The 19,416-nt window shown below is 34.1% G+C and overlaps 2 protein-coding genes and 1 pseudogene across 4 annotated transcripts; 2 read left to right on the forward strand and 1 right to left on the reverse strand.

Moving 5' to 3' along the window:
* Positions 1 to 2,348: 2,348 nt before the first annotated feature.
* Positions 2,349 to 4,788, forward strand: LOC140784693 (F-box/LRR-repeat protein At3g26922-like). 2 transcript variants are annotated; one of them, XM_073132219.1, is made up of 3 exons: positions 2,349 to 3,245; positions 4,029 to 4,208; positions 4,290 to 4,788. In XM_073132219.1, the coding sequence occupies exons 1-3, from the start codon at positions 2,373 to 2,375 to the stop codon at positions 4,533 to 4,535; spliced, it is 1,299 nt and encodes a 432-aa protein (XP_072988320.1). In that variant the 5' UTR covers positions 2,349 to 2,372; the 3' UTR covers positions 4,536 to 4,788. The 2 variants fall into 2 exon arrangements, with proteins under 2 accessions (XP_072988320.1, XP_072988321.1); XM_073132220.1 differs by having other exon boundaries at positions 2,355 to 3,245; positions 4,140 to 4,208.
* A 3,905-nt stretch (positions 4,789 to 8,693) lies between these two features.
* Positions 8,694 to 12,248, forward strand: LOC140784694 (uncharacterized). Of its 2 annotated transcripts, none has more exons than XM_073132221.1 (3): positions 8,694 to 8,890; positions 8,974 to 9,526; positions 11,996 to 12,248. In XM_073132221.1, exons 1-2 carry the CDS (start codon positions 8,883 to 8,885, stop codon positions 9,524 to 9,526), a joined length of 561 nt encoding a protein of 186 aa, XP_072988322.1. In that variant the 5' UTR covers positions 8,694 to 8,882; the 3' UTR covers positions 11,996 to 12,248. The 2 variants fall into 2 exon arrangements, with proteins under 2 accessions (XP_072988322.1, XP_072988323.1); XM_073132222.1 differs by lacking the exon at positions 11,996 to 12,248 and adding an exon at positions 11,103 to 11,663.
* On the reverse strand, positions 11,998 to 15,212 carry LOC140783557 (probable alkaline/neutral invertase B; annotated as a pseudogene).
* Between the last annotated feature and the right edge of the window lie 4,204 nt (positions 15,213 to 19,416).

Below are 19,416 nucleotides of genomic sequence, written 5' to 3' on the forward strand. Positions count from 1 at the left end.
AATAATTAAAAATCTCTCTTCCTCCCTCTCTTCTTTTCTATCCTTCTAAGTGTTAGGCTGAAATATCCATTCTCTCCTAGACTCTCTTTCTTACTATCTTTCCCTCTTTCTCGCTCACTCTTTTTTTTTATCTTTCCATCTCTCTCCCTCACCCTCTTTTTTTTTTATTTTTCCCTCTCTCGATCACTCTCTCTTCATCTTTTCGTGCTGGCTGGTGTTGACCCGGATCGGGATCAGTCGAAACTGAAAACTATGGTATTATTACTATACTCTTTTAAACGTTATTTTATCAGTGTTGGTGACCTAAACCCGGAATAAGAGCCCATCTTATTCCTCGTCCTTCTCTCGCTCTACGAGAAACTTCCCTTCCTCCTCTCGTCCCCAAATCCATCCCTACTCCTCCATCACAAAAGATTTGCCTAGGACTACTATCTCTTCTCTAACCACGGATGAGTAAGTAGCACTAGTCCCCTTCCTCCTCTCATTCGTTTACCGCTTTGCATCTCAAAAGTAGTGATTCAAATCTTTGATCGCAGATCCGAATACCACCACCACTACCAACCTAAGACCAGCTTCCCGACCTCCACCACGAGCATCCACATGACGACGCTCGACGGCGTGGTCAACGTCAATTCCCTCTTCACCGTCGCCGTCTTCGTCGGCCTCTCGCTGACCACACCGGGCCCGACGTGGTTCGTAACCTCCTCATGTTCGAGGTCGTCGTCTTCAGCTTCTTCCTCTTCTCCAGCCTTGTTGCCCAAGGGTTGAAGCTCGCCATCAACCTCATCAACAGCAAAGATCCGCACGAGGGATTCCGGGCCCACATCAACTCACGGGTGCTCTGCCTCGGGATGCTCGCGTCGGCAGTGGGTCGGTGATGGGCTGATTGTTCTTGCTGCTGTCAATGGTGAATGTGATCCAGATTCGGCTCGGGATGCTGTCGTGCGGCAGCCAAGCAACGGTGCGGGCGGTGGCGCTCATGGTTTATGTCTCCACCATCTTCCACGCCTTCACCCACTAGGTTGGTTGCTCTTCTCTTCTTTGTGATACTTGCTATTTCTCTGTTACTATAAAATTGGGATCTTTTCTTGTTTGTTTGTTTGTTTATTTTGAGGGGCTTAATTAATTGCCAGTGGATGTGGTAAATTATCCTTTGCTTCTCATACAAGCAAGTGAATTGGTGGAAAAGACAAGAAAAGAGATTTGCTTTAGAGATCTTCAAAGAACAATCAAAATTTTCAATTTTAGTCTTTGGTTTCATCTACTGAAACCCTGGCGGTGGCAAAGGGGATTGATACAGAACAATAGAAAAGGAAATATTATGATGGAATTTGGTGAGTCATGGACAATGGGAGTTTTCTTAACCTAAATGCATATGGTTTGTTCATGGTAGTTGGTGTTTATAATTGAGTGCCATCAAATTAAATAATTGAAGAGTGTCATTTAAAATTGGTTGCATGTCTTCTACCGAGGAGTATAGGCTAACTCTTCTTTGATTAACAGTTCTAGGTATAAGAATTATCTAAAGTGTCTTTATATGATGAATTCTTGGATGGATGTAGCTGCTTTTGGCTCTAGGTCTAGTCCCTTAAACAGAGGTGAGAAACATCTATAATTCGTCAATCCGGCAATATGAAGAAAGTGTGACACCTTAATATGTTTTATTTTTATTCATACATAATTTACTAGTTAAAAAGAATAAAATCTCAACTATATATTAGCTGACTAATATTTAACAGAAGATATAGATAAAAGAGAAAACATAAACTATAACTGAGATGACTAATATTTAGTAGAAGAGATAGTGGAGAGAGAATCTTATCTGTAGCTGAGATAATGTGTAATTAAATATTATCTAATTTAAGAAAAAAATAATAATTATAAATTATTATTAATTTTTTTTTTAAAGTTGTATGAAATAAGATGAGAGAGAATGGTGAAAAACTATAATAAGATGTTGTTTAGTTAGAACACTAGAATAAAGAGGCTTAGTTTAGAATAATCTTATTCTTATTTTTAAGTGAATAGGGTTAGAGTTTCATACAAAAAGTTTATTTTTATATGTCAAATATATATAAAATTAGATAAAGTAATCTCTATAAATAATATATAATATATATTTAGTAATAATATTAATATTTACTATTTAAATAAGAAAAGTAAAAATTAGAATTATTAAAAAAATATGCCTGTAAATAGCTATTCGATATCCGTACTAATCCATATCGAAATATTTTTAAAAAAAATTTAATCCATATTTAAATCGGATAAAAAAAAAATTCGGAGTCCGATCCGGATTGCATAGGCGTCAATCCTATATAATTAGTGTCTAACCGCATCGTCTTATTACTCCCACCTCGCCCTAATCTCCGATGGCCATGACGCCTTCCGTAGTAGTCACTGACCGCCTCTCCGACCTCCCGGATGACCTCCTCCTCAACATCCTCTCCAACCTCCCGACCCACTTCTCCGTCCGCCTCTCCGTCCTCTCCCGCCGCTTTCGCCACCTCTGGGCCACCGTCCCCTCTGTCGACCTCGAATGCTATGAATGCTCCCTTCACGGTAAGTTCAAATCCCTATGCGAATCCGTCTTCGCCGGCCGGGACTCCTCCGTCGCGCTCGTCCGTCTCCGACTCCATTGCGGCGTTTGCGGCTTCCACTCTGGGATCTTGTCCCCCTGGCTATCGCGCGCCCTCCGCCATATCGATCTCCACCTCCCTACCGGAAACATCCTCTCCCTCTTCCCTGTCATCTTGCGCTTGGAATGCCTTGAATCCCTCTCCATCTCCTTGAGCGGTGAGTGGAATACTCGCTATGTCCTCCCTCTCCCGGTCCCGGCCACATGCCGCTTGCGTCGGCTCAAAAGTCTCCACCTTTATGGCTTCCGCGCAATTGGGGAGTTGCTCGAGGGGATCGCGGCGAGCTGTCCTGCTCTGAAAGATGTGAAACTGGTGCCGATGAAGATGAATTCGTTGAATTTGTGCTCTCCCAGTCTTAGAAGTTTGTACCTTGATTGCGATTCCGATGAGCCCTTGCACCTGCGATTGCTGTGTCCGAGCCTCGAATTCTTGCACTTCGAGAGCCCTGCGCGTTTAGTAAGACACTACCAATTGGACTCGCCGGCCTTGCGCTCCGCTGTCATCAAGTTCGGCAACATTCATCATAAGCATGTCGTGAGCGTCGGCGACGTGATCCGGAGCGTGGCCAATGTATCCGAGCTGTTGATTCATCTCACCGAGAGCGAAGTATTCTCTTATTCTCCTTATCTGCTATTTAGTGAAGTATTATCTTATTCTCCTTATCTGACTTAGTGAAGTATTCTCTTATTCTCCTTATCTGCTTGACTTGACTGCGTATAAATATGAGTCTTATTTTCTTGGGTTTTCTTTTTTCTACATAATTGCATAATTGCAGAGAAATTTTTTATAATATTATAATTACTGCTTCATTTTTTAAAAAAATTATAAATTTTTTTTATACTCGAAGCAAATGTTATCCTAATATTTTCTTCGCCTCCTTTGTTGTAATTTTAGTCATTTTTTATCTTCCTTTTAATAAGTACTATTTTTTATAATACATATTATTAATTTGTTAACTAATATTATAGGTCAACTGATTATTTAATATGATATTAAAGTTTCCTTTCACGAGTTCGCTCACTTTTATTTTCTTACTCTCAATATTATCTATTATCTTCATGTGTGCACCAAAGGCCACATATGAAAAAATATATAAAAGATACAATATATATTACTAATTAATTACCTAATAACTTAAGCTTTGAGCTAATTTAATATGATATTAAAGTTTCTTTTCACGATTTCGCTCACTTTTATTTTCTTACTCTCAATATTATCTATTATCTTCATGTGTGCACCAAAGGCTATAAAAGATACAATATATATTACTAATTAATTACCTAATAACTTAAGCTTTTGGGCTAATTGGTTATCCAGTACCTTTCTTGCTACTATGACTATTACTTATAGATGTGGCTAATTGTGCATTTTTTATGTTTTGACTACTAGGATATTATGTCGAGACCTAATGAAGTTCATGTGTTAGTAGATCAGTACTTGAGTTTACCCAAGTTTTCTAATTTAAAGCGCTTGGATGTCACTGCATGCTTTACTGAGAAGAATGTTGTGGACTTGATTAGTTTCCTTCAACATACTCCCGTTCTTGATTCCTTGAACTTGACTCATGAGGTAAACTTATATCTTTTTAAGATATCGAGTAGTGTTCCATCTATTATATTGCAACTTCGTTTTGACTGTCTTTGTTTTTAGGTTCCACCGCTCTGTAAGACGGCTAGCATGAAAAAGAACTCGGCATCAAAGCTACCTTGGAGTACTCGAGGAGATGTTTTCGCCTCCTTTACTAATCTTGGCGTTGAGAACAAGAAGAAGGAAGTTGTGAAATTGCTATCCCAGAGAGTGAAGGGGCGAGCCAAAGCAATTCTTTTCAAAAGAAGGGAACCACAAAAGCTCTCTAGCAGAGATTATTACAAGTTAACAAGAAGATTAAGCCTTTAGAGAATGTTTTCCAATATTGTTAGTTTTATATTTAATATTTATATTTGAATAGATTTTTGGATTGTGGAGATCTTTTCTTTTATTATGTTCTTTGTATGGATAGTAGAAGTATATATATATATAGACATACCTATCGAAATATTTGACATTTACTATGAACATATTGCAATATCTTCTGTTCCTTTTTTATTTTGACAAAGTGTAATTTTGAGTAATAGATTTATTACCCAGATAAGAAGTTTGTTTTGTTGCATTTTATTATAAATTGAAGATGCGGATAAAATGTGCTTATTTGGATTGAATTGTATCCATAATTTAAACGCAGATTACAATTGACGTACTGCAGCAAGGTGGAATTGAAATAATAAAATAAGTTTCATAGTATTCATATTTACCACTATGATATCATCTTGTTAATTAATTTATAAATCTTTCACTCTTTAATTGTGAATATTGTAAAAACTAATTTCTCATGTTCGATTTACGGTTTAAAAGGGGATAAAAAAAATCTAGAGTAACTATGCTAATTTTTTACTATTAAAATTATACTTCTAATGTAGAATAACATAAATTATACTTCTAATGTAGAATAACATTATTTGATATTTCATTGTAATCTTCATATAATATTAATCTTTTATGAATTTACAAAAATACTTTTTGATGTAGATAAAACAGATTGATTGATGGGATTAATAGACTACACCACCATGTGTAATACATCCAACCATATATGTATTATCATTATCTATGTATGTGCTTATGTCTGCAATACATTTATTTATATATACATTACCATTATCCATATATATAATATACTACATGTTAACATCTAAATTATATATTCAACCCTCAACACCCAATCCAAAGTGTTCATATATATTGTTGCAATGTTGCAAAAGGGTAAATATATTATTACAACCAATAAATCAATGGTAATTCTTAAATCACATCATTCAAATGTGGATGAATTAAGCATCATCACATTTATTATGACCAAATAAGCAAGCACCATTTCAAAGGAGATAAATAAAAACAACAATATAAATACCAAACGAAAATAATTTAGTCCAGAAAAAAATAGTTTCTCACTTGAACTGATCCAGAATACATACTAATGCATATGTAAAACAAAAATGGCTACTTTCAAAATCTCATGATCTCAACCTTGTGAAGAAAAGCCTCATTTTTCATTTTTAGGAAGAGCTTTGAGCATAGATACAAATTTGTTATCAATATAATTCTAAATAAAAGGGAGGAAAGATTTTAGGTCATATAAGCTATAAATCTTCTAGACAAGGCAATATTAAAAATGTAAATCGACCTTAACATTAATAGAGCAAAATTTGCAATATTTGAAATACTTACCTCCAAATATATGTCATTATGTGAATAGAACCCACGCGGATTCCACGTGACCTGTTGATCAATGTTATACATAATATATAAAATAAAACCCAAAATTTTTATAAATATCTCAAGCATAAAAGAAGCCCAAAATACCACAAGACATAATAAGGCTCAAAATATATATCCATATGTATAACTAATAAAAATGCCCGCATAAGAGGCTACAATTATCTAGCTTATTTTATAAAAATAAAATAAAATTATTAAATTATAAATAATCCTTGCGAGCATCTTCGTAAACTCAGCATCATAGTGAAGAAAGATGTAATATAATATATATGCCAACTATGATTACAGTAATGCACCCGAAAACATGCCCATCATGTTTAAAATTATAGTTCACATGTATTATAATATAAAATATGATATACAACTTTCCAAACTATCAATTTTTTTAACACAGGCTTATATATAACAATAACCATAATTAACATCAAACAAACCATCGAGCAACACCTATAGAGAAGGAAATGCATCTAGTGATAGTATTATCTGCTTATTACCTAACGAATAGCTGATTGATTGCTTATCACAAACTAAAGACCCCAATCATAGGCCCATTACCATCATATGAGTCAATATTGCATCTCAATACTAGCGTATCTATTATGACAATAAATATAAATACAAACTTACCTAAAACTAATCAATTAAATAACTCATAGACAACCGTTATTGGTTTGGGTATATTTACCAAATTTTTTATTTATTTATTGCTCAACTAAAATTGATATAGCAATATTGATGATCTAATGTGTTATTAAGAGTATTTAATACATATATCAAAATGTTTACTATTCCACTAATCATTGTCGATTTATAGAAAAATATAATAGATAATGTTTGATTAATTTACTTTATTAAATGTTAAAGCATATTGAACATTATTATTAATCTCCAATTAGAACTAATTACCTATTAGAAGTAATTAGTAGAGATACTCACTGATCGGAACCATTATAATTATTTAATTTATAACAACTACTATAAATAACAAAGCTACCCTCTAAAGATGATTAATATTTATGTGCTTAAATAAAAGGAAAACATTCTTAGGCTTGCACAGGGAAAGGGATAACATATTAAACTAAAATTACTAGAGTGGATAAAAGATAATAACATACTATTAGATTTATAATAGTCTTAATATTGCCTAACCAAATTGTCTCAAATGAAGAGCCAAAGAATAGACCTTGAAATCAAACATATAGCTCTAGTAGCTTCTAGTTTTATATCTTTTTTCTCCATATAGTAAATCAAATAAGGTACAACTTAAATTTATACATATAAATTCATAATTTTACATAATATATACTTATGCAAAATTGTTAGAAAAATATAAAAAAAATATAAAAGTTCGTTTTATAATTTGATCTTTAGAATCCAATTCGACACGAGATATGTAGCAGCCTAACTCGATGATATTTTTTTTTTGGTCCAAATATAGAGACCTCACATTTTTTTGAATATGATCTTTAGTATAAATTTACTGAAATAGACATTGGCATGTTGCCTTAAAATATATTTTATAGGTATAACATTTTAGCCTTTGTTTAGGTGCACTCCACAGTCATATATTTAATTAAATAATTCTTTCGAGATGTCTTCTGCCTATTTACCTAATGAGAAATAGAGATAAACAAAATTGTGTAGAAAAAAAATACGCTTATAGATGTATGCAAACACAAAATTGAATTTTATAATATTTGTATCACATTATTAAATACTCGTCACTTTCTATGAAGAGTATATTGCTGCATACCACTTTTTATATCAAATGTAAGAAGGGTCTAATGCAAAAGTGTGTTCAAAGGAATCACGTTGCCGCACTCTTGTAATATCTCTCCATTTGTCTTTTGGGATAAATTATGCTAAACCATGGATCTTGACTTTAGTTTTACAACATTTATAGTCAACCATTCGATTAAATGAAAGCAAGTCATATAAATTCGTGTTGGTAAACTAATATTTTGCATTCTTTATTTAGCACAAACTATTTCATCTTCAATCATGTATCCTTTAAAAGTTTTCCTTTAAAAGTTTTCTTTTATTTATTTTCTAGTTACATCCATGTCAATCCAAATGTACAATAAATTATTACAGAAATTCACTAACATTAAACTATTTACAATACATACTATTTCCATGCAATTACAAATGAAATATTTTTAATAACTACATTTTTAAGCATGTAACGTATAATTCTTGTAACTTATGTGTGTAATGCATATAATTAATATATGTGTGCACTCACTATCTATAATATATAACGGAGAAATTATAATTTATCCTCTTATGATTAAATTTAAATTTATTTCACTCCTGATTTGAAGATACTCCTTAGATACAAGAATTAGTAATTTCATAGGGATATAAATTATAGACTAGGTGTATTCATATTTGATTAAAATACGGTTCGTTTTTGTATTTATTTAAGATCCGAACCAAAAATATAAGTTATCCTATCAATTTTTTCACCCCAAAGTAAAACTGATACTCGATCCTAAGTTACTCTCCGCCATTTTCTTATCTTGCGAAGTATTTTATCTAGATATGTACTACTTCTTGGAAGATTTCCTCCTTTCAATTATTAGCATGCCGGATATTAAATAGCAGTTCAAGATTTGCGCACGTTAATTCAACACTTTCAAGAATTTACTAGATATCAATCATTTAGCAATTGTTCACCAAATGCAACCAAAAGGAGCATCTTCTATCTCCAGATAAAGATAAAGTATTACCACTATACTCCTTTAAACGTTACTTTATCAGTGTTGGTGACCTAAACCCAGAATTAGAACCCATCTTATTCCTCGTCTTTCTCTCGCTCTACCAGAAACTTTCCCTTCGTCCTCCTGTCGTCTCCAAATCTATCCCTACTCCTCCTCCTCCTCCATTACAAAAGATTTACAAAGGACTACTATCTCTTCTCTAACCATGGATGAGTAAGTAGCACTAGTCACCTTCCTCCTGTCATTCCTTTAGCGCTTTGCATCTCAAAAGTAGTGATTCAAATCTTTGATCTCAGATCCGAAGACCACCACAACCACCAACCTAAGACCAGCTTCCCGACCTCCACCACGAGCATCCACGTGACGGCGCTCGACGGCGTGGTCAACGTCAATTCCCTCTTCACCGTCGCCGTCTTCGTCGGCCTCTCGCTGACCACCCCGGGCCAGCGCAGCCTCGAGAGCTCCGCCGCGTGCGATGCTGGGCCCGACGTGGTCCGTAACCTCCTCGTGTTCGAGGTCGTCGCCTTCAGCTTCTTCCTCTTCTCCAGCCTTGTCGCCCAGGGGTTGAAGCTCGCCATCAACCTCATCAACAGCAAAGATCCGCACGACGCATTCCGGGCCCACATCAACTCGCGGGTGCTCCGCCTCGGGATGCTCGCGTCGGCGGTGGGGTCGGTGATGGGCTGCTTGTTCTTGCTGCTGTCAATGGTGAATGTGATCCAGATCCGGCTCGGTATGCTGTCGTGCGGCAGCCAAGCGACGGTGCGGGCGGTGGCGGCGCTGGTCACGCTTGTGTCGACGGCGCTCATGGTTTATGTCTCCACCGTCTTCTACGCCTTCACCCACTAGGTTGGTTGCTCTTCTTTTCTTTCTCTTCTCGTCTTTGTGATAGTTGCTAATTCCCTGCTACTATAAAATTTGGATCTTTTCTTGTTTGTTTGTTTGTTTGTTAATTTTGAGGGGCTTAATTAATTGCTAGTGGATGTGGTAAATTATCCTTTGCTTCTCATACAATCAAGTGAATTGGTGGAAAAGACAAGAAAAGAGATTTGCTGTGTTAGACATCTTCAAAGAACAATCATTAGCATCTACTGAAACCCTGGCGGTGGCAAAGGGGATTGATACGGAACAATAGAAAAAGAAATATTATGATGGAATTTGGTGAGTCATGGACAATGGGAGTTTTCTTAACCTAAATGCATATGGTTTGTTCATGGTAGTTGGTATTTATATTTGAGTGCCATCAAATTAAATAATTGAAGAGTATCATTTAATATTGGTTGCATGTCTTCTACTGAGGAGTATAGGCTAACTCTTCTTTGATTAACAGTTATAGGTATACAAATTATCTGAAGTGTCTTAAAATGATGAAATCTTGGATGGATGTCCCACCTTTTGGCTCTAGGTCTCGGTCCCTTAAATAGAGAAGAGGAACATCTATAATTCGTCAATCCTCTAAAGGAGTCTTTAAATCCGTTTCTAAATCTAAACTTTTCTTTGCAGTCCTGAATATGCCATTGAGACGCACCCTAATTTCCCTAAGTGTCATTCTAGTTGTTCGGGTACCCTTAACCCCATCAGAACAAGGTCCTAAAATCTGATGCTTTAATTTCTACTTCGAATATATTAATTTCTTCACATGATCTAATCTTCCATAAGCTATATGGCTTGACTATGAACTTGAATGTAGTTTATACAACTCAATTATATATTATTTTATCAATAAATTTGCTATTATAAAAGTGCTGCTCTTGAAAATTGGTTTGCAAACATTGGAGTAGGAGTCCATCACTGTTAGAAAATGGAATTTGGTTCTCTAGTAGTAGAGTATCATTTCCCATGTTAATAAAGTGCCACTCTTTTAGGACGTTCATTGAGGAATGGAATTGCTGACTGTATGTATCATAATAACCTTTTTGACATGCACTAGTATCCTGGATTTCATCTTGAGCATAGAGTTAATATTTGCAATAACATGATCTTCATTCGCTGAATTAGTCCTGCATGCCAATTTAACTACTGATCTCATCTTCTGTGATTAGACCTTCATGTGCCATAGCCAAATGAGAGAATGAGTTAAGTAGGAAGAACACATCAAGTATCAAGTAAGAGCATCTTTGCAAACTTTAGATCTCCATTTTAATGTAATCAGAACAATAGTTTTGTGCTTCCTTTTCTTATGGCCTAATTCCCTTAACATAGTCCTTCAATGAAGCTTAATTTCTTTTGGGGATTTCAATTAGAATGAACAACTTCACATTCTCCATGTTTTCTAAAGCTAGATTACCATGATGGTATGGGTCGGTGGACAACGTGTTTGGCTCATAAGCTTTACTATCAATCTCATGGAACTTGGGAGTTAAGGTGTTCTTCTGACCTTTTTCAGTGCAGTGAAGTGTAACTATTTATTTCTTCTTGGATACAGTTCACGAGTTCATCTACGCATGTAACGCGATGAGCCATTCATATCCATTTTCCATTATAGAGAATAAATGAAGGAAGAAGGAATAATGGAGAAAATAGAATGCTCTTTGACAACAAAATCCACAACCACACGAAAGAATGAAGAAAAAGATATTGCTCAACAAAGATAATGAAAGAAAGAGATAGCTAATCAGAAAATTAAATTGAAGTGTCTAGTTATAAGAATTGATGATGAATTGTTTTGTTTCTATTACTAGATACTTCTTGTTGCCGTAAAAGCCTAAAACTTTCTGACAACCTCGTTAATTCTTGGATAAGGTCTCTCTTGTTTTGTGTCAATTACTCTTCTTGTTGCTGTAAAAGCCATCAACAAGCTTGTTGGAAATGAGCTCGAGGGTCATAGATGAGCCGATGAGCTGACTTGAAAATAAATCAAGCTCAACTCTAAGAAGCTATTTCTATCTTGACTCGAGATTGAGTTTGTTAATCTTTGTTTCAAGAGGAGCTTGAGCGGTAATGTGTTCAATTTATGTAAAAAATTCTGAAAGATCTTATGTTTTCATGAGCTTAAGTTATTTGTAGCCTTCTTACCATAGTATTTTCATATACTCATGCGCGGTTGACTCACATAATTCACCATGCTAGTTAGTACTCATCACACAGAAAGTGTACTGATCTAAAATATTTTATGATTCTGTATCTTTGTTGCCTAGGTATTATAAATTTTTCATTGAATTATTAAAAATCCATATGAGCATACACTAGAATAACTAGAAGAGTATCAAATGATTGTTTCAATTACTGTTTGTTCACAAGAAAAACTAGTTGCTTAGGCCATTTCCTCGAAGGTTATTTCTGAATGGAGGGCCATATTAACTGTTTGCCTTCCTCTAGCGCTAATCAATCCTACAAGAGATTGGATCATCCAGCATCATCTTGGCAATCAGGTAGCTGACAATTGATTGACCAGGTCTGGAATCTATTGGCTTGCTTTCCGTCGTAACAATCTGGCCAGTTATCTTTCAGCAATCGGCTCTCCGCAATCTTATTGATGCATGCAGCGGTGAGAAACCAAACAAGTGCTATAAAATGACAACAGACTTAAGGGTTGAATATATATATATATATATAGCAGGTACTTGTTAAAGTGCTAGTAATTATAGGATGTCGATGTTCTCAAGTTTCAAATAAGATACTAACATAAGGACTGCACTTATATATGGCAATTAAGAAAAAATTTAGCACATAAAAGCAAGTCAGAAATAATTAATCCACTATTAAATGAATACATCTACTGCACTTATTTTTAAAAACTAAATATTTGCAAGTCAAGAAATAATTAATCTAACCCTTTTATCTCAGTTACTTATTCTGAAGATCCTCCACTGTGATAGCTCTACCTACTGTTCTTTGGATCACACCCAGTAACTATTTGCCATTCGTAACTTTCTATGGCTGGATAGCAAACCTTTAGAGTCATCTCCCTCGCACTTCCAAAAGACCCATAATTGCTGTAGATTGATCTGGCGTTGCCAAGGATGATATAATGGCATTTCCTCCAATGCAGTTATCCAAACTAAACAAACTGAAGTCACGCTCAGGCAAATGAATCAAATACCTAGTAGGGAAGAGAGTTCGCCATCATATCAAACTTGTTTACTGCAGTGTGAGAATAGTCTGTTTTACAGCAGGAAATGCCATTAAACCGATGAAAGTTGAGCTAAAAGTAACTCCGCAAGTGATAGCTCAAGGCACGAAGGTGCTCTGTTATTCACTCAATAAAACTAAAGCACATCTTAGAGCCTTAAAAAAGAGTTTGCATTTCAATCCGGTAAACATAGATCCCCCGCAGAATCAAAGTTATATAACTCAAGAAATTTCTTTAATGAGAACCTTTAAGCTTCACCAACTAGTTACTGAAGAATTTTACTTTCCGCAGAAGCCAGAAAACAAGATACAGTTATAGCTTTATAATGGTTACAGTGAACAATTTGCAGAGATTTTTCATCTTCTTTGCAAAAAACTAAAATAAACAGTTACATGGTAAGCAAAGAATTATTGAACACTTGACTTATCCATTGTGCACTGAGAAGGTTTAGGTGAGTTCTGGAATACTATCAGGTTTTCAGAGTTATTGAATAGTGAAATATAATATAAAACTCTGTGAACTCAATCTTAGTCCTTTGCAAACCTATATAGGTGCTCTTAGCTTCACTGATTTTTTCCCTTACGATTGGTAGTTTATTAAAGATAAAATGTCCTTGTCACTAGCTCAACTTTTAAATCAATCTGATACTTCATTGTTATAGTAGATTTCTCATGACATAAGAAGATAAAGGAAAACTAATTAATGATATGAAATGAAGTTCCTTGAAGACTTGAACTAGCAAATTTCTAATTCAAATGTAATTAAAATTAGGCAGATGACTTCTGAAAATTAAGTCTATCTAACAGCATGGCTACTAAGAACTATTGTGGTGAGAAAAGTTCTCGACTTCCTAATTTTAGTGATTTCACAAGAGAAACAAAAATTTTATAAACATAAACCATAAAAGAATACCATTTTCTGATAGCAATTAAATTTCATATGTCAATAAAGTGAAAAGCAAAACTAATGGTTGCTTGAATTCTGATAAAAGAAAACTCTGTAATTGGCATATGGTGAGCAAATGATTACATTAGACATCCACTTGTATTACAGTTCATAGCTTTTCAATTTCCATGTAGTTAAATATGTTCAGTCCTGTGGTGCTGTTGATAATTTAATAAAGAGGTGGAGTCACTGTTAGATTTTTCTTTTTCTTCTAGTTCTAGAAACATTTTTTTAATGAGTTAGTCTTAATATCAAACGCAAGTTTCCTATACTAAACAAAACCTTTTAGGCTATAGAAACCAGAATGCTTTCTCTTAGTCTCTTGCTTGTGGCTTTCCATCAGTCTGGAGAATTTTCCATAGGGTAGGATTTGATTTCAAAGCCAACCTTGAACGAGGAACTCAATTATTGAAAGAGGCTTACCATTCTGTGGTCGATCACACAGAGCAATGTGGGAGAAATGTACCAAATCCATCTGATAGACAAGGATCCAGAATAAGGTGCAGGCCCCTTTGGCAGTCAGGCAGATCTGCCAAAGATGAATCTTCAGTGGACTGTGTACAGGGACGAAGTAATATTATCCACCAAAACTCAGAATCAACTCCTCCAACAGCAGTGTCCCCAAAACCAGCATTTCTGGTATCAACCTTCTTAGCTTATGCTTGATTATGCACTACTTTGAAGCTTCCCCAGTGAAACTTCAGTTAACTATTCCAGACACAACTTAAAACATAGTGTAGTACACGGTATTATTTATTTTTAACAGGTCACATATGAAGAATTTACGGAAATCAATCTGCTACAATATAAACCCAACAGAACAAAATGAAATGTGAAAGAGTGAGATTAGAGTATATATAACTCAACATTTAGCATGCTGAATATCAGTGGAGTTCAAACTTACAACAAGAATATAGTTCTACGTACTTCAGATATGAAGGAACACCAATTTCCAGATTAACATATCAAATTTATAATCACTTGAAAATTAAAGGAAAAACCTGATTATAGTTCAGTTCTTCTCCTGAATGGCCCATGCAGCAACTGTTCCAACTGGGTGATGTTGGAAATACACCAGTGAGCGTTTTATGGCTTCCCAGGCTTCTGCAAAGATTGAAGATGTCTCAGAGCTAAGATCCACATATCCACACATTAAAAAAAAAAGAAAAACTTAACTCAACACTTGACCAAATAAAAACTGCTATGATTTAAAATTACTTCAAAGAGGTACTATTGCGAAACAACGTTGCAACATAAAAAGAAAGGAACAACCTGGATTTGTGAAATCGTGAAACCTTGTTTTCGACAGAAGGAACTCTACATCACGAAAGGTAACACATATAATTATCAACGCTATCTGGATTTGCATTTGTTTCAAACTCATGGCCCACAGGATAAATGCAAAAAGGCCTTTGAGTCCTCCGTTATCCCTAATTATTTAATTAATTAATTATATCACATAGTACGACAATTGCAATACGAATATAACCCAAAAGTAACTGGTTACCCAACAACCATTGCCTCAACTTTTATATTTAGATCCAAGAGTAAAAGCAGAACTGATAGTTGCCAATTGCATTCTCCATCTCATTTGCTTATTCAAATAAATTTCAGCATCAACTAGGCAACCGGCACTCCATTATCTTAATCAAAAGATTGGAAAACTTTTAGACAAATGTTGATCACTTCCCATGGTTGCTCCTTTGTGGAGAACAGGGCTTGTGCAAGAGGAAGAAGAGAAACCATAGAATCCTCGATGGCAGCGGCAAAGGAGGTCATATCTATTATTAAATAGAGAAAGTCTACAAATAGGGGGTACTTGTGGTTATCTCATTGGAATTTCTAGAGGAAGGATATGGAATACAAACAGAAATAAGTTGAGACAATTACGAGGCATAATTTTAATTCAGGAATCTAGGCAGCTCACTGAGGATGAATTGCTGCTTCGAAGTGAAGCTTTTCACAAAATTTAAATTCTTAATTACATTTTGCCTCTTTTTATTTAGGTCAATATCACTTTACCTCATGTACTATATAAAAGCATATAAATATTTTTGATGGACTTTTGAAAAGTTACAACCCTTTAACAGATGTGCTAAAATTACTTTCTATCCCTCAATTATTAAGAGAAATATTATGGTTTATGAGCTAATAACATAAAATATCTATCTACCTCATTTGCTGTGAAACTCATTTTTCTTCATTTCTTTTTTTTTCATCACATCTTCTTCCCATCTCCCCTTCTTCCTCTTTAATCCGCCACTCCCATCTCGATATAGAACTTCTCTCTCAACTTTAAATGATGCTAAGGTGCATATCACTAATTTTTATAAGAAGCTTTTTGGAAGTGTTGATGCTAAGAGATTATAAATAAGAAGTGATATCTAGGATCAACAAACCAAGCTGAGTAATAAAGAGATTATAATGTTAGAAAAATATTTTATGGAAGAAGAGATTAAGAGTGTTATTGAGACAGATAAAACACTTGGCCCAGATGGCTTCTCTATGGTGAAATTTTATCGGCACATTTAGAATTTAATTATGTTTGTTATAACTTTTTGAAATCTGATATAATAGCAATAGGAAGATCTATAGTTTGAATTATGCTATGATATGTCTCATTTCTACGAAGTTCGATGCTAAGAAAATGGAAGAGTATTGCCCGATCAACCTTATAAATTGTAGTTTCAAAAATGTCATGAATGTATTAACTAATAGACTAAGTAAAGTAATTGATAAAATTACTGGTCTAAATCAAAGTGTTTTTATTAAGATATATTATAGATTGAATAGCTAGAGCTCACGAAATGATGTTTAATGCTAGAAAAAGAAAAGAGGTCTTATGTTAACACATGATTTTGAGAAGGCAGACGACAACATCTATTGAGATTATTTAATTGAAGTGATGAGAGGAAAATATTCTAAATAATTGGATTGTATTAGTAGGGTGGTGTCTTTTAGCTCTATTGTTGTAAATTTCAATGGGACTTTGAGGAGATATTTTAAATGTAAAAAGAACTTGACGCAAAGTGATCTATTGACACTTATTGCAACTGATGGGCTTAGTAGGATGTTGAAAAAAAAACTAAATAATATGGTCTTATTTATATTATTAATGGTGGGATTTTTAACCTGCAGTACGTATATAATATAATATTTTTTCTTAAAGTTGATGAAAATAAGGTTATTACTCTCAAATATTTGTTGTATTATTTTGAAAGTGTTTCTAGCCTCATAATAAATTTTAATAAAAGTTTCTTAGTGTATTTTAGAAATGTTGAGTGGGAGGATCAAAATTTTTATAATTTACTCAATAATAAGTCAGAGAAACTCCCTCTCAAATACTTAGGATTACTCTTTTATAATATAATCTTGAGAAAGTAGGACTAGGTATTAGTGGTAGAAATGATTGAAAAGAAATTAGTAGGTTGGAGAGATAAATTATTATCCTTGCGGGCAGGCTTACTCTTGTGAATACAATATTGAGTTATTCCCTTTATTACTTATCCTTTTTTATTGTCCCTAAATGAGTTGTAAAGATGATTGACAAACTTATAAAGAAGTTTTTATAGAGAAGTGGTAATGACAATACTAAAAGATATTATTTAGCTAATTGATAGCTAGTGTGTAGAAAAAGAGTTCGGGGGCTTGAGAATTTTAAATTTATTACTCATCATTTTTTGTTATCCCTAAATGGGTTGTAAAGAGGATTGACCACTTATAAGCAAGTTTTAATGGAGATGATGATAAAAATGCTAAAGGATATTACATGGCTAATTGGCACTTAGTGTGCAAAAAGAGAGAGTTCCGGGGGCTTGAGAATTTTGATTTATAGAAAATGAATATGGCTCTCTTTGTGAAGTGGTGAAAACTTTTGTCATTAAAAAAATCAACTTTAGAAAGATATAGTAGGTTAGAGATATTATAAGAGATTAAAAGTGGATGAATTCAAATGGTTAGCCTCTAATATAATTTCTCATTTCTTCGAGGGGTGTCTTTCATATTGGGCATTGTTTTATAACTGATATTTATAAAATTATGGGGAATAGAAAAATATTAAATTTTGGAAGGACATCTGGGTTGGAGAATGCTCTTTAGCAATTCTGTAATCTAGTTGTTTAATGTTACTTGGGATGAGGATGTTATATGTCGAAAGTTTGGGATGGGGAAGACTAACACTTTTCATACATACATTTTTTAGATAGAAATATACAGCAAGAAGAAGTGCAATTGCGATTTCTCCTAAATTTTAGGTTTAAACCTACGGTTGGTAAAAAAGATCAATATGGGTGGAGATTTGATATAAAAAAGTACTTTTTAGTAAAATTTCAATAGCAGTTCCCAATCTATGAAAGATAGGGATTCCAATGAGTATAAAAGCCTTTTTGTAGCTTGTTTATAATAACAAAGTTCTTATTTAAGATAATTTTCCTAAGCATAATTAGTTTAAAAATGTGGAATACGATTTCTGCAACAATAATGAAATTGAGAAGCATCTGTTCATATAATGCACTTTTGCCAAATAGGTTTTGTGGTAGGCAAGAAGGATATGAGATAATTTTTCACTGCTTAGGAATGTTGGGAAACGTAGAGGAGTGAAAAATAACTGTAAAAACCATTGGAGGTGTGGATGGCAACTTACATTTAGTTAATTTGGTTGGAAATAAATAACTTTTAGTAATTCCAAGCCTAAGACGTCTCAGACCTCATGTATCATTTTAATAAATTTTTTATCAGTTAGACATGCCCAAAGGAGGCGGTCTAGAAGAAGGTTCGATTGTTGGTGTATGGATGTAATTAATATACTATCGAGATTGATGACTAGATATCAGCAACTAGTGTTGATTACTCTTTTTTGTTCCTCGTTGTTCTTTCTATTGGTTGAGTTTTATTCATAGTGAGATAATACTTTCCTTACATATGGCATTTTGATACTTTTATATTTATATTTTGGTGATGTAGTATTGATTGAGAGATGATAATCTTCTATTTGGTTGTGTTTTATGACGGTATTGCTTATGATATATAGTTAATATGACATTTCTCAGATAAGCTCACTATTTGAGCCTTATATATAAATTGGTAGTATTGTTAGTATGTTAAATATTATAGAAACTATTATTTTTGCCATTGTTCTTTTAATCGAGTGATAAAATAGTCATCTAAATTCTACGATAAAACATCATAGAAACTGTTGTTTATTAAAACTTATAACGTCAATTATCTAATGTAGAATGTAAGGAAGGACGACAACATTCAGGGAACTCTAATTAAGTAAGAAGAATAGCAAAGAAACAACACGTCCAAGAAGACAAAATTTTCACAAGCAAAACTATAAGAACCAAAATACATTGAACGAGGTCAGTATGAAATCTAGTGATTTCGCACTACTTCATCGAATTCACCTAGTATATCTAAGAGCAAAGGTTGAGAACAGCAGCCCATCTCGATATTATCTCACACTTAAAGCAAAATAAAATCTTAATTGACGCGAGTCAAGGCATAAACACCCTGATAGTAAGCACATCCCAAACCACACAAAGTGAGAGAAAATTAGAGCCGTCCTCTAAAGTGAAACTATATTACCCTTTGACGCAAGTAATTGGCAATGTAGCTGAACCAATAAAAATCATAAGACAAATTCGAAATGAGATAACTTTTCTTTGTTAGACTTCATTAGTAAAGTCTAAAAATGTAAAGATGCTTTGCTAGATGATGCATG

This window comes from Typha latifolia, chromosome 3, assembly GCF_019914945.1.
Source record: "Typha latifolia isolate L0001 chromosome 3, TyphaL0001v2, whole genome shotgun sequence".
NCBI classification, from domain to species: domain Eukaryota; kingdom Viridiplantae; phylum Streptophyta; class Magnoliopsida; order Poales; family Typhaceae; genus Typha; species Typha latifolia.